At 37.4% G+C, this 22690-nt stretch overlaps 1 protein-coding gene across 1 annotated transcript in view; it reads right to left on the minus strand.

Moving 5' to 3' along the window:
* The window catches only part of naalad2 (N-acetylated alpha-linked acidic dipeptidase 2), a 71241-nt gene extending 52165 nt beyond the window's left edge, over positions 1 to 19076 (minus strand). The window contains exons 1-2 of the mRNA XM_039744161.1: positions 18949 to 19076; positions 4599 to 4735 (exon numbers count right to left, since the gene is read on the minus strand). Coding sequence (XP_039600095.1) covers positions 4599 to 4735; positions 18949 to 19076 — 265 coding nt within the window. The remainder of the gene's footprint in view (positions 1 to 4598; positions 4736 to 18948) is intronic.
* Positions 19077 to 22690: the final 3614 nt, after the last annotated feature.

Genomic DNA, 22690 nt, shown 5'->3' on the forward strand with positions numbered 1-22690 from the left:
GAGCACTGTTTCCTAAACTCGGTCCTGGGGACACCCGGTGGCTGCAGGTTTTTGTTCCAGCCAGCTTCTGTTTTTAATTGAACTCCTGAGCTAATTAAGTGAGCTGATATTTCCCAAGTTCTGTGTTTGGGGAACAATATAGAAATTAGAAAACTAAGTTTGCTAAAAAAAATAAATAAATAAAATGTACCAAGTGGTTATATAGAAATAATGTATTATTTTTTTTTAACAGTATTTTCATCTTGATTTTCATTCTACTTTTCTAGGTGTTCTAATTGTTTAATTAATCCATTATTTACTAATTAGTGGGTCTGACGCTAAAGCAGTTGCAGCCTTTGATTATTCAGTGTTGTTTGCCAGGGTGTCTGATCTGCTCGTTTTAAATTGTCATTATTGAGATACAACGAAGGGGGAAAAGCTGCACAGAGAAAGTGCAAAGTATAATGAAATCAACAAAAGACATTTAAGCTTTAAATCTATAGCAAAAGCAGAAATATTTCTAAATGTCTTATAAATGTAAAAATCATGCTGCTATGCTTTTCTGAATGTTGAATAAAAGAAAAAAAATATCAGCTAATTAAATAAGATCAGTGTTATCAGGTGTTCTCTCTGATTAGGAATCTGGTTGGAACAAAAACCTCCAGCCACATGGGGTCCCCAGGACCGAGTTTGGGAAACACTGCTCTAGTAAAAATGACAAGAGTTATCACATGGAGACCTGGCTATTGGGAACAAAATTAGGTTAACAACATAGAGAGAGGTTGGGAGCATGTGTTGATAGTGCATTGCCGCACCTCCACACAACGAACCACCTGGACTAGAACCCGAGTTCAATGGGTGACACCTCACTGGGACAATGTGAGGTTTTTTACGGTCACTGGAGTGCCAATCCTGCCACCAACCCCCAAGTTTCTCTGTAAGTCAGAGGTCATGCTTGTAGGGATGTTGGAGATTAACATCATACCCAGGACAGAACAGTTGCAGGTTAAGGGTCTTGTTAAAGGGTCCAATGGAGTACAGTCACTTTTGGTATTTACAGGATTTGAACTGGCAACCTTCTGATCCCTAGACTCAGAGCCACCACTCTGGCCACAACTGTTAACAACATAGTATCCATATAAAGGGAAGTTGGAACCACGTTGCCTCTTTAAGAAAGGGAAAAAGGGAATGCTGTCAGATGGTGCACAGTTTCTCCCTCAACAGTTAAGGGGCCGCACACCATCCCCAAGTTTAATGAGTGGGACCATATTGTCGCTTTAAAATTATAAGTGGGGAACTGACGAACACCTGGTTATTAAGGGCTCAGGGCTGCAAGACAACTATGCGTTAAGAGAGGACCCTTCAGCCTAGAAATGCAATTTGATTAGAGTACCTTTGAAATGTTTGGTATATGCTAATAATTTAAAATTCTCAATAAGTTCACCAGAATCTGGCAGATATGTAATTTTGCATAATTCAAATGTTAAAAGCATCTTGCTGGAAAACAAAAAGTTCTTAATATTCCATTACAATACAGGGCAACATGACCCTTAAGGGCACAATATTAGAAGCCTTGATGACTTTTGAGTATAAACAATTGTGTCCCTCTCCAACATTCTACTTGTTTTTAAAATGTTCTGCATTTTGCAGGAAGGCTCAATAAGTATATGAATGACTCATACAACCTTTCCTGTATAATGTTAACCCTAAGCCCAGCTCAACAGTCTAGCATTACAGACTAGCATACCTTTTCTGAACCTGAATCGTCCAATACAGGAGATACGCCTGCACCATGTCTTATGTCCACACACACACACTCACTGACACTTTTAGTGTTGTCAGCTCAACTAACATGTTATTCATTAAGTACAAATATGGCCCAATAATGGACAACGATAATACATAAATGTAAGTTGTATGTCTATTAAAGTTAACTCTTTTAGTACAAATTTAGAAAGGATTTGTGAGTACATAAAAATAATATAGGAGTCAAATCTTTCACATTACATTATACAATAATTATTATTTCAAATGTAATATACAGCACCTATAAAGAGTATTTAACGCATTGGTGGTTTTAAAATTTTACTGATATATAACATTAACTTAGATCACTTTGCAGAGATGTATTTTGACTTTGACAGTAAGGATGTTTTATATTAATCAGAGGCAAAGGCGTGAAGTTAAATCCACTGTGATTCAATTAAAATATGCACAAAAAAATGTAATGCATATCTAACCCCTCACCAATATCCCCAAGTACATATCCACCCATTTTCGTAACCTGCTTATCTAGGGCAGCAGGATTTTATTCCAGAAATCAAAGGTAAGAACAGCACCTGGAAATAGCGCCAGCCCATCTTAGGGTGACCACAGGGACACCAGGTCAAATTAAGCATTGGCAATTCTTGCAGCCTGCATGAGCCTTCCTGATTAGACTATGGTAGGAAACCAGAGCACCTGGAAGATACTAACACGGACATGGGGATGCAAGCTCCATGTACTACACCTGGAACATGAACTTTGGGTTCCTTGCCACTGCATTACTGTGCCATCCCTACTCCTTCTTAATAAGACACAACGATAGCATTACCAGTGTAAGAAACTGGTTTTACAAGTCACATAATTGGTTAAAATTAAACCACCTGTTTGCAGTCCAGATGTTTCAATTGATTGTACTCTCAATGCACTTTATCTGGAAGCACCAGATTTTGGTCAGTCAGTATCTTGGCCTATCCTACACTATAAAGACAAAAAGAAAACTGAAAGCAACTCCATGAAAAAGAGGTTGAATAGCACAAATCAGAGGATAGATACAAGAATATTTCCAAGTCACTGAACGTCTCTTGTGGTACAGTTAAATCATTAAGAAATGGAAGGAGTATGGTACAGCTGTAAATCTGCCTAGAACAGGCCATCCACAATAATGGACAAGAAAAAGACTAGTGAGGGAGATTGCCAGGAGACCTATAATAGCTGAAGGAGTTACAAGGTACACAGGCAGAGACTGGATGTTTCACCACTTCCATCTTTACGAGGGAAGTGGCAAAGAGAATGTTATTGTTAAAAAAAACCAACAGAATACACACGGGAGACTCTGAAGTCAGGTGGAAGAAGATTCTATGGTCCGATGAGAATAATACTGAACTTTTTGGCCATCAGACTAAAATGCCATGTTTGGCGGAAGTCAAAAGCTCCACATTATCAAAAATACATCATCCCCACCATAAGGCATTGTGGTCGCAGCATCATGTTGTGGGAATGCGTCTCTGTACCAGGATTTGAGGGCTTCTGACAGTAAAGAGTAATATTTGGAAATGTTGGAGGAAAACCTGATGCAGCCAGCAAGAAACCTGTGCCTTGGGAGAAAATATGTGATTTGTTTTTCAACAAAACAACAACCCCAAGCATAAAGCCAAAGCTATACTGGAATGATTTAACAACAGTGTTAATGTGCTGGAACGGCTGACTCAGAGTTCAAGTCTCATACCAACTGAGAATTTGTGGTTGGTCTTTAAAAAAGACTGTTCACTCATGATTCCTATTCAGCCTGATAAAGCTTTGGCAAAAAAGATGGGGAAAAATTGCTGTGTCTATATGTTGTGTGGGTGTGTGTGTTTGTGCCCTGTGATGGGATGGCACCCTGCCCGGGGTTTGTTCCTGCCTTGTGCCCTGTGCTGGCTGGCATCAGCTCCAGCAGACCCTCCGTGACCCTATGTTAGGATATAGCAGGTTGGATAATGACTGACTGACTGACTGGCATATGTGCAAAGCTTACAAAGACCTGTCCACACAGACTTAAAGCTGTAATGGCTGGCAAAGGTGCACCAATTACATTCTGACTTGGGGTGAAAAATTATGCAATTAATTATTTTGTGATTTATATTTATTCTTAATTTAGACTATTTTGCAGAGATCAGTTTTCACTTTGACATTAAATAGTCTTTTTTCTGTTGATCAATGTCAGAAAAGACTAATTAAATTCCCTTTTGTATTGTAATAAAATGAGAAATCATTCAAAGGGGTGAATACCTTTTATTGATACTGTATTGTGAGTGCATCTTAACTGTACATCCTTGTTAGTTTACTTTATAGTGCAGGCATTCTTAATACTTTCTACGTGACACAAAGTCAAATATTCAATCAGTTTGTCAATGTTTCGTTCTGTGCCCGGAACGGGAACCTTTAACAATTGATACTAAAACAACAGTAACATAACGTTCTCAGTCCTGCTCAAGCAAGTGCCTTTTCCAGAAGTCCAAGCTCATATGCTTTTGTTAAATGGAAACATACATTTGTTTTTGTGCTCGGGGCTGTTCTAACACTTCTAGGATAAACACCTTTAAGTAACTGTGAGGCATCGTGCCCAGTCTATTGTTAACGCGCCAGTCTTTTTTCCGCTTCATGCCGTGGGGTCGTCCCAGTAGTAAAAGGTACCAGGTAACAAGACCACCCACTGCATGTCTCAGAATGTGAACGGACTGGTTGAAATTCACTTAATTAGCCATGCTCTGGAATAAAGGTTAAGTGTGAAAAGTTTATACTGTAGTACTTTTGATACTTAAGTTTACAAACAGCAAAAACAACTGTTGAAAATGGAAAATAGTAGCAATACTCACCTATTACAAAGCCCACCAGAAAAAAGGTGGCCACGCTGATGAAGGCGCCGAGCCACCGACACACGTCATTTCTGTTCGTCCGCATCTGTCTGGTCCCCTTCGCCCACAGCTCCGGCGTCTCCTCGTTATCCTGTGCCCTACAGAGAAGGTAAGACAGTCCACCGAAATGCAATGCGATTAGAAGGTTCGAGCGAAGAACTGTTCCCTCCTCCTTCTCCCCTCCCTCGCCTTTATCTTAACTGTTTCAAGTTGCCCACTCCGCCAAAGCCGCTTGTAACTCGAAACACAAAGCTCGCAGCGGGACTCGAGTGAAAGCGCGGCCAATCGTGGGGTGCGTCGTCTTCTACCTTCATCTTGTTTCCAAAATATTTTACTACTGTTTATATTTGCACTCAAATAAATCTTTATCAAAGCATAACTGTTATTTCATGAAACGTGATGCAACATTTCTAAAAGTAAATTTAAATGACCTGATGAATTTTGCACAACACTTTTGACATCCCTCTGCCTGTGTGTGACTGTCGGCGATTCTACATTGGGCTGTCACTTAACTAATTAACGAAGGACGAAAATGAATAATGCCCACTATATCCACTATGTCTTAAATGGTTCTAAATTGTGTGTTTGCCAACCTGCAGTCTACCAGTGGTCCCGAGATAGACTGCTGCGCCGACCCAGAACTCAATTAAGACGGCTTGGATATGTACAACTGAATAAATATTAACATGACATTTCAAATGCAAACATTTTGACTTTATTTTTATTACATTATATTAGTACTAGCTATGCTACCCAGCTAAGACTGGCTGAAATCTAAGTAATCAACGTAAACCTCAGAGTTAATGTTTGCAGTGTCCAGTACAATTCAATGCATGTGTCTGTGTTCCATGCCATTTGGTATGGGATTTGCAAAGGCAGAGTTAAAGTTGGTGATGCTTACTCTATCGGAATTACAAATGCAATGCATTTTATTACTAAGAATGCTTGTAATGCACAATTAGTTGGAATGACAGAGACATAGAAAAATGGATGGATCCACAGACAGACACACAAGACACTTATCCTTTCAGGTGTAAAGGAGATAAATTACACAAGACACATTTCATTGGAAAATAACGAATAATAAAAAAAATAAAACCAAAACAAATATCCAAGTGATCGTTTTTTCAAAGCAAAAATCAGAGTGTAAAGAATTGGCTTCACCAGAGAAGGCTGTGATTTGCAATATAAGCACAATTAAAAGAATCTTGATTTACCATATAAACACATTTAAACAAAAAATACTGATGACTGTGGCTGTATTTTCAGTTTATATCCAAGAACCTAACTTCTTCATCTGTCTTCTAGGCCCTATTATTCGACTTACATCATATAAACTGCTCAAAAAAATTAAAGGAACACTTTGAAAACACATCAGATCTCAATGGGAAAAAGAAATCCTCCTGGATATCTATACTGATATAGACTGGGTAATGTGTTAGGAACGAAAGGATGCCACATCGTTTGATGGAAATGAAAATGATCAACCTACAGAGCCCTGAATTCAAAGACGCCCCAAAAATCAGAGTGAAAAAATTATGTGGCAGGCTAGTCCATTTTGCCAAAATTTAATTGCAGCACCTCAAAATTGTATGCAGCACTTTGTATGGCCCCTGTGTTCTTGTATACATGCCTGACAACATCGGTGCATGCTTCTAATGAGATGACAGATGGTGTTGTGGGGGATCTCCTCCCAGATCTGGACCAGGGCATCACTGAGCTCCTGGACAGTCTGAGGTGCAACCTGGTGGCATTGGATGGACCAAAACATAATGTCCCAGAGGTGTTCTATTGGATTTAGGTCAGGAAAGTGTGGAGGCCAGTCAATGGTATCAATTCCTTCATCCTCCAGGAACTGCCTGCATACTCTCACCACATGAGGCCAGGAATTGTCGTGCACCAGGAGCCACTGTACCAGCATAGGGTCTGACAATGGGTCCAAGGATTTCATCCTGATACCTAATGGCAGCCAAGGTGCTTTTGTCAAGCCTGTAGCGGACTGTGTGACCCTCCATGGATATGCCTCCCCAGACAATCATTAACCCACCACCAAACTGCTCATGCTGAATGATGTTACAGGCAGTATAATGTTCTCCATGGCTTCTCCAGACCCTTTCACTTCTGTCACGTGCTCAGGGTGAACCTGCCTCATCTGTAAAAGCACAGGGCACCAGTGGTGCATCTGCCAATTCTGGTATTCTATGGCGAATGCCAATCGAGCTGCATGCTGCTGGGCAGTGAGCTCAGGGCCCATTAGAGGACATGGGGCCCTTGGGTCACCCTCATGAAGTCTTTCTGGTTGTTTGGTCAGAGACATTCACACCAGTGGCCTGCTGGAGGTCATTTTGTAGGGCTCTGGCAGTGCTCATCCTGTTCCTCCTTGCCCAAAGGAGCAGATACTGGTCCTGCTGATGGGTTATGGACCTTCTATGGCCCTCTCCAGCTCTCCTAGAGTAACTGCTTGTCTCCTACAATCTCCTCCATGCCCTTGAGACTGTGCAGGGAGACACAGCAAACCTTCTGGCAATGACACGTATTGATGTGCCATCCTGGAGAAGTTGGACTACCTGTGCAACCTCTGTAGGGTCCAGGTATCGCCTCATGCTACCAGTAGTGACACTGACTGTAGCCAAATGCAAAACTAGTGAAGAAACAGTCAGAAAAGATGAGGAGGGAAAAATGTCAGTGGCCTCCACCTGTTAAACCATTCCTGTTTTGGGGGTCATCTCATTGTTGCCCCTCTAGTGCATCTGTTGTTAATTTCATTAACACCACAGCAGCTGAAACTGTAACAACCCCCTCTGCTACTTAACTGACCAGATTAATATCCCATAAGTTTCATTGACTTTATGCTATACTCTGATTAAAAAGTGTTCCTTTAATTCTTTTGAGCAGTATATTAAGAAGAAGCAGAAAAAAACATTAAATACAGAATCCTTTTCTAGTTAGTGATAGCTAGGTCATCCTGAAAGAAAAATCACTCATTTTATTTCAGGTGCTGTGTTGTATATAAAATGACAATGAACTGTTTCTCACAAGGCTGCTAATTCACTTTTCTAGTCTGTCGCATTGTGTGCCACTGAGGAAGTTATTTAACCTGCCTGCGCTCCAACAGTAAAATATATGTAAGTATATTGATTTAAGTATAAACATAACTATATGTGCTTGTAATGTTAAATGATATTGTGTTTGCTATAAAAAAAGCAGTACATAAGGCTGTTTTTGTTTGGTAGGTAAGCTGTGTTTAATCTTCCTTAAACCCAGTGTTTAAATACATTTGGCTGATTTAGAAGTCATGGTGCACTATGCTGAAGGTGTTACTTACTATAAAAAACACGTTATTTATTCAAGCTGTCTCAGCACCTATTATGTAATGAAGTAGATGAATGGACTGATTACATACAATCAGAGTACATTTACAGGATAATATGTCCCGTTGACTAGACCCGTTCAGTCCATTAAACACCATGATAAAACCATTTTCAAACCTGTTTAATCTAATTCACGTGTAAGGCAGGAAACAACCCTGCAGGGCACACTCTTGTGAATACTCAGGCTGACTTATACAGATCTATATTTTATAATTTACTGTAGGAAAATTGACATAGAATGGAGGCTAAATTAATGCTGCAGCTAAAAGTATGTGGTTTAAGAAAGGTGGACTTTAATCTAAAAAGCTGCCAGTCAGCTTGTTCAGCTATTTATTATACTTGTTGAAGAGGGCATTCACATTGCTGTCTGCATCCAGCACACACAAGTGACACACACTGTAGAGTTACAAAGTTAAACATTAATGGTTGTTTATTAAGTTATTGCCTACCACACCACATCTCCCCCTGGTTGTGTGCAGGTCACTTACGAATCTGCTTATAATTATAAATTTTACAAATGCTCAACCCATAAATAGATACTGTGAGCTTCATCTTGTAGTTTTATGGATTTCACCCATAAAAAAGGTAACCACTGCTCACATACCATACAGTAAACAAAAGTACTGTTATGTTCATTTGTTACATTTATATTAATATATCTCTCTATATATAAAATCCAACGTCTCTCTGTCTCTCTGTCTGTCTGTATGTATGTCAGTCCACTTTTCACGTGAGAACTATTTAAAGGATTTAGATCGTGTTTTTTTGTATAATTTTCTTGAACATTCCAGTTGATTTTGCGACTTCTCTCATTGCGCTACGTATCATAGTTCACTTGCGGTACCAATTTATTTGCACAGATCCAAGAGACATACAGCGGACCAAAGGGAAGGGGGCCCTCCTCATTTACACGCGAGGCCTTGCAGAGCATTCCTTACGTCCACCTAGCTAATGAATAAGAGAGCTACTTAACAGATTTTGATCTTTTTTTTTTCTATAATTTTGCTTGAACATTTCGCTTGATTTTGTGACTTCTCTTATCGTGCTAAGAATCATAGTTCACCTGCAGGAGAGATATATATTCTCGCTAATCCAAGACAGAGGCTGGGGGGGCGAAGGGAGGGGGAGGTATGACATCAGGAGTAGGGAGCTGGACAAGGCCCCCTTCTCTGTCCTGTTTCACTACCATGCGGGTGAAACAATGGGAGACAACATATATATATATATATATATACAGTACAGGCCAAAAGTTTGGACACACCTCCTCATTCAATGTGTTTTCTTTATTTTCATGACCATTTACATTGGTAGATTCTCACTGAAGGCATCAAAACTATGAATGAACACATGTGGAGTTATGTACTTAACAAAAAAAAATAAAAGCATTTCAGGTGACTATCTGTTGAAGCTCATCGAGAGAATGCCAAGAGTGTGCAAAGCAGTAATCAGAGCAAAGGGTGGCTATTTTGAAGATACTAGAATATAAAACATGGTTTCAGTTATTTCACCTTTTTTTGTTAAGTACATAACTCCACATGTGTTCATTCATAGTTTTGATGCCTTCAGTGAGAATCTACCAATGTAAATGGTCATGAAAATAAAGAAAACACATTGAATGAGGAGGTGTGTCCAAACGTTTGGCCTGTACTATATATATATATATATAGTCACATATTATAAAAGTCTGCTTTATGCTTCTTTTTTGGTTCTGTAAAATTTATAATATTCAACAGTGTTAATATTTCATGAATAATTGTGTAATTACAAGTATATACAGTACCAGACCATGTGCATTTTCTTTAATTTGTATATTATTTACCTTTGTTAAATGCATAGGAACGTTTATTTACAAAACAGATTTGCAGTAGTATGTAACTTAAATAGCATTTCCAGTATGTATTGGATTAAGCAAAGTTTTCCACAAAACAGGTTATGTTGTGATGTTCATTTTCTGAACCTAGTTTTTCCAGTACTATTCTGGAGAAACCCAAAAAACAGTATTAAGTTGGGGACTACAATTCCCATCAGATGGCATGACACATTTATCAGTACACACAAACTTTTGTATCAACCAAACAGGGCTCTCCTCTAAGACCACAGGTACAGTGTTTTCTTCCCAACTAATCAGGGTAACAATTTCATTGCTTCTCTGAACTGCAGCTTTTGCCTAAGAGTACACCTTTTTGAGTCATCATAGGTCATGTTTAGCCATGTTTAATTTCCAAAATATGGTTGTTTCCTGTTTATCTTCATCTAGACCCAGTTATGAGAAATCTTTGGGTCTTAAAGGGGTGTATAGTCTTGCCAAAGACTAAGCAGCAGCATCGTAAAAAACTTTTAAAACTCCAAAGCATGTTTTTCAGTGAGTTTCATGGTTATGAAATTGCCTGTGATAAGTTAACTGTCAGTTTTCCAGTTATGATTCCAACCCAGCAAGGAATTATATAAATTATGGAGTCCAGATATGCACAAAAAGAACAAATTCTCATCTCTTGAGTGTAGACAAATTGATAGAGAGAAAGTGTAGATGGACGGACGGGACAACAGCACATCAGATTTCAATGACAAAAGGGTCAACATTTAAAACACATAAATATTTGCTTTCATACCTTAACCCATAATATAAATAAAACTGAGCAGCGCCGAGTACTTCTGCTGGTTTACAAACCATTTAGGTGACTTTTTAGGCTGAAACAGTGAGTCAAAGGACAGCAGTGAACTTGCAACCAATGGGTTCAAATGCCCTAGCCACTAGGCTACAAGGCATAAATCAGTACGGGACCTGAACCCAGTCTCCAATTAAACTCACAAAATGATTATTCCCTCCACAAATGATGCTAAGTAGAAAGTCTGTTTTCCTGTCTTTATCCAGTGATTTACACTATCATCTGTTAGAGATATTTATCTTGTATGTTTACTAGATTTTGTATTATTCTTTTCATTTTCAAAAAACGTTGTTACAGAATTTAAAATGCAAATAAAAACAGAAAGCAGTGATCTGAAAATGCTATTTTACCCATATTTAATTGTAAATGGAACAAAGAGAAGATATTTAATGTTTCACCTCATGAAATTAAAATAAATTTGTAAATCTAATTTAATTCAAATGTTGATGCCTTCAATATATTCCACAAAAGTTGGGACAGGTGTCAATTAAACTAATAATCATTTTGTTCATTTACCAAACCAAGTGAAGTTGATTAATTTCAATTATATATGAGTAAAAGAGCTTTACGTATCACAGTTTTCTGTTTTTATTTGCACGTTACATCCTATCCTAAATGGCTAGAGTACCGGTAGCATTGATTACAAGACAGGAAACAACCCTGGAAAAGGAGTTAGTGCATGACAGGGCCTTGACATTCATACAGGGCTAATTTAGAATCAGATGTTAGGTTAACTTGAACATGTTTCTTTGTTGTAGGAGTAAAACTATAACACACATAAGGAAATCCATTCAGACACAGGAAGTATGTGTAAACTTCATAAGGGCAACAAATGGATGTCATAATTCAACCCAAAATACCGCACTAACTACTGTGGCACTGTGCCACCCCCAATGTTTATATGTTTTACTGCTCTCTGTATTCTGTATGCTACTCTTTGTAGATTATGCATATAAATACTGCATAAGGGTACGGGCTTGGATTTAAAGGCCACCAATTTAATTAACACTGGACTACTGAGCCCATATCTAGGAGGTCAGAGAGAGAAAAATTGAAAGAGTTCGAGAAGGGCTGCTATGGTGTTGTACTGGGAGGTGAGAAAGTGTCAGTGTCACCCCAACAGACAACAATCCTCCTATAATTAAATTTGCTGACAAAACCACAGTCATTGGTATCATTAAAAATAATTATGAGACTGCACAGCGTCAGGAGATAAACAGTCTTGTTGACTAATGTCACATCAACAACCTAACTTTAAACATAAACAAAGTAAAGAAATTATACTGTATTTCTGTCCCATTCACCAGTCGGCATGGATGGAGCAGTGGTGAAGAGAGTGAACAGTTTCACATTTCTCAGTATTTCTCAGTCTGCACATCTCAGAAAAACTAAATTGGTCACAATATACCACTGACATCAAAGAATCACAGCAGTGTCTTCACTTCTTCAGATGCTTGAGGAAGCGTGGCATACAGCACTTGTGAGAATATACTGATGGGTGGGATCACGGCCTGGTATGAGAACACCACCATTCCAGAAAATGAGTTCACTACCAAGGGTGGTGAAGTAGCCACAGCATATCACCAGCTCTTTTCTTCTCACAATATAGTCCATGTATATTAAATGCTGCAGAAATAGGACTGTGGAACCCAACTCACCCTGAGCACATCTGTTTTCCAAACTGAGTTCAGACCATAGGTGTGTTAGTGTCAAAGTTTTTACCCCACTGCATTCCTTCTTCTAAGTAATGTGTGGCACAGTTAGAATAGGTAAACTGTACATTAAACATACAATAAACATCCATCAACTTACTGCCTAGTCATGCAAGTGTTCTGTACTACTGTATCTTACACTTGTTTTGTTGTGATTGTACATGGGTGACCTGCACTATGTTTTATGAACCTGACTGAACAGATGATGTAAAGTTTCCTATGTGCATTTGTACAAAAGTTTGGTAGCATGTACTGATAGCATGTTGCCACGCCCACCACCTGGATTGTGACCCAAGTGCAGAGGGTGACACCTCAAGATCACACTGGAACAGGTTTTTTATGGTAGCTGGAGTGCCAGTCACGCTACTAACCTTCCGATTACTGGTGCAGCTACCTAGTCTCAGAACCACCCTCCACCTTCATGTCTACAAAAGGCAAATAAAAAAATTTTGAATCTTGAACAATGTGTGAATGCAAACACCAAAAGTATTTTTGATTTTGCTTTTATTATTCCTTTGTTCACCCTTGCAGTCTCTTTAAAGATACCTAAGTTGTCCTTTAAGTCATAATCATTAAAAATTAGGAATACAAGGAAAACAAATGACAACTTTTAGATAAAACTTTCTTTTATAAAAAAATAAATAATTACCTAAATTTTGTTAAAAAATAGATAAATACTGTCTGCCACTTTAAAATATATCTTAATTGCTAAATCACATCTCAGTGAACACAAGGATAATCATATCTCCTTTCAGCAATGCCAGTAATTACAGTGTTAACAATAATGGTAAACCTGTTATCTATAAACCTGTTAGCTCCCTAAGCTATCAAGCTTGATAATCTAGTCCTGTATATTGCAAAGCATTTTCCAGGCATGCTTACTAAACCTTTGATTCAAGCCTGCCTGTGACAAATGCAATACATACTGTTTGATAAAGTGCTCCTAACATGAACAGCAGGATGTCCTACTAACCAGCCACATTAAAATTTCTATCTATCTATCTATCTATCTATCTATCTATCTATCTATCTATCTATCTATCTATCTATCTATCCGACTGTAATATTTTGCAGATACATCACATTTTTATTCATTATTATTCAAATTTTTAAAGTGGACAAGCTTCAGCTGCATTTTTATTCTACAGTTATTAACAGTGTGGAAAGCAGTAGTGCTCCAGCTTGTCTTGTAGATGCCCTCTCCCGCAGTCCTTTAATCCAGCTGGCGTCCTGGCCAGGTAATAGCTATGGCCACATGTCACACCAGTAATTATACTATAAATTAATGTTATCAAAAAACACTACTATTATAAATGACAGTTTAATACTGTATTGTTAATTTGTGAATCCATGAGAATATTATGCACTACTTTTTAAAATACCTTGTAATTCATATTCAGCTCTCTATTGCTCCACAATAAGTGAGTCTTAAAGTTCTTCATATGTGTTTCTTTACCACTGACTGCACATTTCATTATTTTTGATGGCATATGGCATTTCTAGTGGTACTGTTTACTATTAGCATTGTTGTCTGTAAGTGGCTTAGTGGTACTTGGTAAACAGTTACTCTGAAAATGTTTGAATCACAAGTTCAGCTGGACTCGCTGTAAAATCCTGAAGAAGCAATTTAATGTGACAGTGCTCTAATTCTATGGATATTTATGTTTAAAGTTGTTTAGGTAATGATGCTACACTGTGAAATTTTATTTTGCTTATTCAATTGTGTTAGTGTGATAAATCCTTTTGTTGAAGTAATTTTTAAATTCATCTATTGTTTTGCTGAAGTTACTTAATGTAATTTTGGGCACTCAGGAGACAGAGTCTACCCTGTCAGAATAGGGCAGGAAACAACAATGAGTGGGGCACCAGTCTATTATAGGGCACTCATATTCACAAAATAATTAATTTGAATTATACATTTTAGTGTGGTGTTCACTTTACCAATTTAAAAATTCACTTACCAAAACAATATAAGATTTAAATTTCAAGGGTGATCTATTTTACAGGATACATTTGGCACTCCAAATAATTTGTTCATAGTATTGCATTTACTTCAATTAAACAACACAGCTAAACAGAAGTATTTTTAAAAACTAGAAAATAGCAAAGCTAAATATAATTGCCTGTAGTGCAACAGTGTTTTGTATAAAACTAAAATAACTGAAAATACAAGAAACATTAGATTGCGTCTCACCTTAATGTCTTTACTTTAGGTTTTAGAACATACTTTTTTAACATGAAAGTAATTTTAATAAACAACTATTAATAGCAATTGTGAAGATGGAGATTTTAACATTGTAGTAGTCTGTGGATCCTCCCACCAGTAAACAACCTTATCTCTTGGCCCTCACCTCACCCCAGCCCCACAGACAATAAACCATTTCCATTTGAGGAATAAAACATTTCAATAATGGCTTGTAAAATTTGACTGGATAATAGGTCATTGTCATGACTGCCTAGAGAGGCCAACTTATGGAAAAAGGATAAGATAACAGGGCCAGGAGCAGAGTTAATTTTGACAATACTACTGACTAAATTTCATTTTAGTTTTAGTCACATTTTAGTCATTTAAGTATTGTTAGTTTTAGTCTATTTTTATTTGACAATAAATAAAAAAATTTTAGTCAAGAAAAAGTAAATAATTTTTAGTTGACTAAGACTAAAAAGTAAATTAGTCTAAATCAAAATCAGATCAATATCTTGTTTAACATATGAATATGCACAGAATACACTGTATCTCTAAACTATAATACTAACATGTACACAAATGAGCCAAACCACATGTAGTGATTACTGAACATAAAATGAAGAGTCGGTGTAGAAAGGATTTACTCCAAAAGATCTTGGTCTGATAATGGCAGCTCTGGTCTGTCAGCACAGTTTTCTGGACTTCAACGTGCCTTAGTTATGCTGCTATAAGATTTTATCAAAAAAGGCTGGAAAAAGTAACACACATTTAATTTCAGCACAGGGTTTATAAAGATCATTATTGACTATCTGATTTATCTGACCACGTGCACATTTTAAATTTATTCTTATATTTTCTTTCCAGCAACTAAAAAGTACTGCTTAAAATACTAAAAATAAAAATTCAACCATTATCTGTAATGTTGAATTAGTGAATTCCAAAGTAATTTAGGATACTTACATTTAAACAAACCCTTGAAAGCTGTTTTTGTAACAAAATACTTCTAAAATCTGGTTTGTCAGAGAATCACTCTGTTAGGTTTGTAACATTTGCTGTTGTAAAATTTAATTTACATCATTAGCTTGTTAAAAATTTACTAAAGAGTAAAATTTACTGGATGAGTCAATTTGTTTATATTAATCCAATATTTTGGAACTCTTGTTAAACAGCAGTTGCTGTGCTGTTTCCAGAGTGTGTCATATGAGTGATCAGACTCTGTTATTAATTAGCCTATGTGCAAATCTGCAATTACAAAAGTTACATGCATCAGTTAATTGTAACTGAGAGACTGCATTACATTCATGAATGTACCATTCTAATATATGACATCATAAGTGTTTTTACTACATTCTTCACATTTTAGGGGTTATGGTCATAAACATTAGTTTGTCCTCAGAAACCAAATGAATAACACTAATTTAGTGTTTGTAGATTTGTATTCAGCAATAACATGTACATATATTAACTGGGAGATGTACTTCAAGTATTGAAATCCTAAATATATTTTATACTAGTATTAATAAATGGAGCAGCTCATTTCATTGATGATGTAAACAATCCAAATAACCATTTCATTTGAAACTTTCCTCGATTTTTAATTGCTACATCTGTTTTGTCACAGCCACTGTTCCTGTATGTGTAAGTGTGTAAATGTGTAAATGTGTAACTTGCTACCCTGAACTGTGTCCACCAGTTACAAAATGGATGGATGTGTGGAGGAACATGTGTATAGATGTGCTCATAACAATCAAAATATGAATGTGAAGCTTCTGTTCCTTTATTGGGACTGTGTAGGACACTGTATTAAAAGCGATTAATCACCCATTCATTTCGCTCGCTGTAACAAATGTGTGACACTATAAGCTAAAGAGTTTCAACTCACATCTGAGGCACTCTAAAAACTGCACAAATCTGTTTCTTAAGTAATTCATTAAAGGATAAAACTGGCAATAACAAAATCCTGTTTGTGTTTGTGTGTAGGCTTTTGTTTTCATTAATAGCATGTTTTCCTGAATCACACTTGATGCATTAGTATTAGCAATGTGAACGAGAGTATATAAGATTTTAAAATTGCACCACTGCATTCATGCCCTTTATTTCTTGACAGACTGTGTCATGTGTGATAGAGATATTCAAAGAGCTTCACATTGCTCATTTCCAGAAGTCATTAAAGTTACATTTGTATTTAGTTTTTGTCCCGTTTTCGTTTAAAATATATATAAAAAAAATGGTTACTAATCATGTTATTTAAAAAAATTGTCTAGCGTAAAAATTTATATGAGCACTGCTATTTAACTTATGCAAACACTTACAAATAACTATCAAATTAAGGTGGATGGCATATTGATAATCACTGCTGCCTCACAGGTTGTAGGCAGAAACTGAACATGAATCTGTGTGGATTTTACATGTTCTACTTGCATCTGTGTGTTTCTCTATAGGTTTTTTTCAAAATATTGCATGGCAATTTAAATACTATTAAATATCCTTTTGCATAAATTTTGCATAAATTAAACAAATGCGTTGTGTGTTTGATTCGTATGTAGTGACCTGTAGGGGCATAATGTTGCTGCAGTCCCCAGACACAGCTTCACCTGCACAAGTCCTGGGTTCAAATAAACATTTTTGTTGACAAAATACCTTCCACCAATCTTCTTCTTCTACAATACACAATACAATTCTTTTCTATTGTTCATGTCAATCTCTCTTTTCTCCTCCTCCAATCCTCCCATGTGTGTGATTCCTCCTCTCCTTACCTGGGATAGTCAGAACAGTTCCTTTTAAACTTGGGCCCAGAGGTACTTCTGGTGCAACAGCATAGAAAGCATTTCCAGGTCAGGAGGAATGTCCATAGAACAGGGGAACCTCCTCCTGGCAGTATCCAAGTACTCTAGCATGGCATGTCCATATACATTACAGATCCCATGCTGCTTTTTGGATGCACAATTGAGTGACCTACCAGAGGAATGCTGCAACCCAGCATACTGGGAGAACACATGGCCTCAGGTAGCATTCTCCCTTTGTCCTTCCACCATGACAGCCTCCCAGCCAAGAAAGGAAACACAGTCCATACAAGCCGGAATACCCTTCCAACCCAGCCATCCAGCACAATATATAAATTACATCTATGGCATAATGAGCTTAATCTTCCCATCGGGAAAAGTGCTGGGGGCACAGGGTTAAACACATGAAAGGAGGTTGAGAACTCTAGGTACTTCAGAACCTGTTCTGCTCGTTCTTCTAGTAGTTAACTGGAAATTCAGCAACAGCACCCACCCTGAAAGGTCCACTGAAAATTCCAAAGTGTTAGAGACACTTCAGGAAGGTCATAGTAAGAAAGAAATAGAACCAGGAATAATTGGATAAATGAAAGGAAGAAATTTGCTTTAATTGCATCTACAATAAAGGATAAAACTCCACTGGACAAGCTTGAACACGACTTTGTTACACAGAAAAAAAAGACTTATGCTTGGAATAAAAGGGTGCCTACAAAGATGTTTCTTTCACCTTGGTAATGTTATTTTACAAACCCAGGCGAATCACTTCTTCAGTATTTTGTAAATATGATAATTTACTGATTTTTATAATATATGAAATACTAAAATTAACATTTACTTGTATAGAAAACATATTAATTTACTTTACTGCAATATAATAATGACTTAACTGAATCAATGAATTTATTTTACTTTTATATAGCACAGCACAAAGGAGTTAGCACTTTACTACAACAAACTGAGCCTTGTAATGTAAACATCTGATTTTTCTATAACCAGCTAACATATCACAAAAAGTAATTAAGAAACTAATACAACATATTTGAGCCGCTACATGTACAGCTTTTCTTGTTTCTTTAGGAAAAATAGCAGATTGTATTAAACTGAGTATTCAGCAGTATAGAACAAAAAATGTGTTGACTGGCAATCATTTGAAGAGGCAAAAAACTAGAGTGAACTGTTGCAGGCTGCATTCCTGTCCATTTAAACTGACCTTCACTGACCCTGAAGACATCTCGAGAAGTAGGAGTCAGAGTTTGGTTTGTGCACAATAGTTTAGAAACGTGGCTGACATTTTTGTATCAGACAGATACAACCATTTATTTACATTATTTATTTGTAAATTAGACAAAAATCCTCAATTAATTAATTTAGATTTATAAAACAATTTTTCCAGGTACTGTAGACCTTTTCTTCACATAATATACAGTAAGTTAGCACAAGAAACTAACAATATATATAGATAAAACATTTCCTGTCCAATTACTGTACCCAGGTTATTTGCTTTTTGTTTTCTTTTTTCATTGTGGAAACTTGAATGTACACATTATGACAGATTGTTTTTAAAACAGATTAATTAAATGTTGTAACATTATACCTGGTGGAGAGCTGTCGATGTCTTAAAGGAAAGCACTGATATCCTCCATTGGGAAAGAAGACTGATAAACCATCTGATTCCATTGCAGAGACGGTTGTGACAGATTCAGCAAGATATTCTTTGCTCATAGCCACTGAATGGACTGGCAGAGCTCTGCCTGTTTTTTCCTTTTTGATTGTCCAAGCAATCCAAAAACCTGTTTTACTTGTTAGGTGGAATTTAGCCCAAGGCAGTTAAACAGCTCATGAATCCTTTTCCATAAATCCATTTATCCATCCATTTTTTTACCCTGATTACTACATTCAGTTCTAGTTTGCCCAGGGGTGGGGGGACTTGGGAGTGGTCCTGACACTGAATGGGGCAGCTGTCTGTTGTAGGGCACCTGCAGTCTTGAATAGGATTAAGGTGACATGAAAATAAATAGTGAATAAACAGTTCTCTAACAGCTGTATTACTGGTCTGCTGAGCAGATTACAAAGACTAAATGCACCAAAAACCACAAATACTTTTCTTGAGATATGCTAGGCTAAACACTACTATAGACCCAATTCTTTAGTTTAGCTTTTTCATATATTTTTTCTTCCTCCCATTTTGTTGTTTTTATAGACTAGTCACTAATCACTACTTATTTGTGTTTTCATTTTCCAGTAGTCAGGGGGCCACTGCCACGGCCCTCTGGCCAAAGTATGTTTCATTTACCTGTGATGCAGGAAGAAGTTTTTTTTTCATTGGGTTGTTATTAATAATTGTTGACACATTTATGTGTTGTAACCTCGGCTGGGTGGTCATTTGATCTTGGAACTCCAAGGGGTTTATTTTCTCTAATATCCTTGTGGATGACGTTTTTTGTTTACCTCTCCTCTTGTACAATTTGTTTATTAAGCAGGACATTTTTATTTTCTTATTATCAGTTTATCTCTTGAGTTAGCCACTTTGAGCTACTTTCATGTACGAATATGTGTTATATAAATTCATGTTGTTTTAAAGCTTTGCAAACTGTTGTTCCAGTCAATTTCACATTTATTACACAATTTCCTGTATATGGCTGCTGTCTGGATGGAATCATTTTTTCAAAGAACCTTTAATTTCTTCCTTTACATTCATATTCAAATGATATAATATTTGGTAATTTTTTAACACAACAATGTTAGACTTTTTAAGATAATCTACAAGGATATATACACTCACCTACTGGATTATTAGGAACACCTGTTCAATTTCTCATTAATGCAATTATCTAACCAACCAATCACATGGCAGTTGCTTCAATGCATTTAGGGGTGTGGTCCTGGTCAAGACAATCTCCTGAACTCCAAACTGAATGTCAGAATGGGAAAGAAAGGTGATTTAAGCAATTTTGAGCGTGGCATGGTTGTTGGTGCCAGACGGGCCGGTCTGAGTATTTCACAATCTGCTCAGTTACTGGGATTTTCACGCACAACCATTTCTAGGGTTTACAAAGAATGGTGTGAAAAGGGAAAAACATCTAGTATGCGGCAGTCCTGTGGGCGAAAATGCCTTGTTGATGCTAGAGGTCAGAGGAGAATGGGCCGACTGATTCAAGCTGATAGAAGAGCAACTTTGACTGAAATAACCACTCGTTACAACTGAGGTATGCAGCAAAGCATTTGTGAAGCCACAACACGCACAACCTTGAGGCGGATGGGCTACAACAGCAGAAGACCCCACCGGGTACCACTCATCTCCACTACAAATAGGAAAAAGAGGCTACAATTTGCACGAGCTCACCAAAATTGGACAGTTAAAGACTGGAAAAATGTTGCCTGGTCTGATGAGTCTCGATTTCTGTTGAGACATTCAAATGGTAGAGTCAGAATTTGGCGTAAACAGAATGAGAACATGAATCCATCATGCCTTGTTACCACTGTGCAGGCTGGTGGTGGTGGTGTTATGGTGTGGGGGATGTTTTCTTGGCACACTTTAGGCCCCTTAGTGCCAATTGGGGATCGTTTAAATGCCACGGGCTACCTGAGCATTGTTTCTGACCATGTCCATCCCTTCCTGACCACCATGTACCCATCCTCTGATGGCTACTTCCAGTAGGATAATGTACCATGTCACAAAGCTCGAATCATTTCAAATTGGTTTCTTGAACATGACAATGAGTTCACTGTACTAAAATGGCCCCCATAGTCACCAGATCTCAACCCAATAGAGCATCTTTGGGATGTGGTGGAATGGGAGCTCTGTGCCCTGGATGTGCATCCCACAAATCTCCATCAACTGCAAGATGCTGTCCTATCAATATGGGCCAACATTTCTAAAGAATGCTTTCAGCACCTTGTTGAATCAATGCCACGTAGAATTATGGCAGTTCTGAAGGCGAAAGGGGGTCAAACACCGTATTAGTATGGTGTTCCTAATAATCCTTTAGGTGAGTGTACAATAAAGCAGCAAATGCTGCACACATAAATCTGAAATAATTCCTAAAGAATTGAATGTAAATTCATTTTATTTTACTTGAAACAGGAATGTGTTGTGCAATACAGAATTCAGAAAAAGGTCATGAGGAATTAATTTATTTTTGAAATATTAATCAGCATGTTTTATCTTGCAAGGACTGATTTTACAATACATACAAATAAAGTACTTATTATATTTAAATTTAAAATAAACTTTTAAAGCTATTAAAATGCATTAACAAAAGGTAAGTTTGAATAGAAAATGACAGTAGGACATATACATACTGTAATGGCGCTGACAAGTTACACCAACAAGGGATGAGTCATCCAAGTATGAGCTGGCATTACATAACCAGTGGCAAGGATGCCTATATAAATGGCAAAATGACAAGATGAACAGTCTTTTTAAGGGTAGTGAGCCACCTCAAAGAGCCACGTAAAGAGCAGAGAATCCATACATTGCAATGCCTGCACCGACACTACAATAGTCAGTTATATGCTGACCTATTAAGGGTTATTTAAAGGTTAATGGGTGGGCTTTACTTGGATGTAAAAACAGAATATCATAACAAATTCAAAGTGTCAAAAAAGTCAAAGCCAGTTATCCTCAATTATACTTCTAAATAACATTGACCATCCATCCACCCACCCATCCATCCATTCTTTTTTATGAATCCATATTACTATTATAGTCTGCAACAATATGGCCCATTTTATCCTAATATGTACACCCAAATGGATACCATCTTCTCACTGGAAATAGCAATGCCACCTCACAGATACAAAGACCATGATTCATCTCTGGGCTGGACCATTATTTGTTATTATTGTTATTACAGTTTTTAAGTCAATATATTATTACATTACAACATTTATACAGTAAAGAGTTTATACTAATTTTCCCTTCTCACAATTCTCAATTGTATATCAAATATGATTTTCTGCTAAATCCACTCCTGGTGTCAGTGAAAGATTTCTTTGAGAACATTATATCCTGGGCTGCATTGTATTGACCCCCTTCTTTTTGACACCTACTGCATGTCCAACCTACCTGGAAAGGGGTCTTTCTTTGAACTGCCTTTCCAAAGGTTTCTTCCATTTTTTTCCCTACTAGGATTTTTTGGATTTTGGTAGGTTGAAAGCCCATTGCGGGATTTCTTTTTTGAGCACTGCTGCCTCACAGTGATGAGACCTGGGTTCGCTTCCCGGGTCCTCCCTGCATGGAGTTTGCATGTTCTCCCCGTGTCTGTGTGGGTTTCCTTTGGGTGCTCGAGTTTCCTCCCACAGTCCAAAGACATGCAGGTTTGGTGCATTGGCGA

The sequence above is a fragment of the Polypterus senegalus genome, chromosome 2, assembly GCF_016835505.1.
Source record: "Polypterus senegalus isolate Bchr_013 chromosome 2, ASM1683550v1, whole genome shotgun sequence".
NCBI lineage: Eukaryota > Metazoa > Chordata > Cladistia > Polypteriformes > Polypteridae > Polypterus > Polypterus senegalus.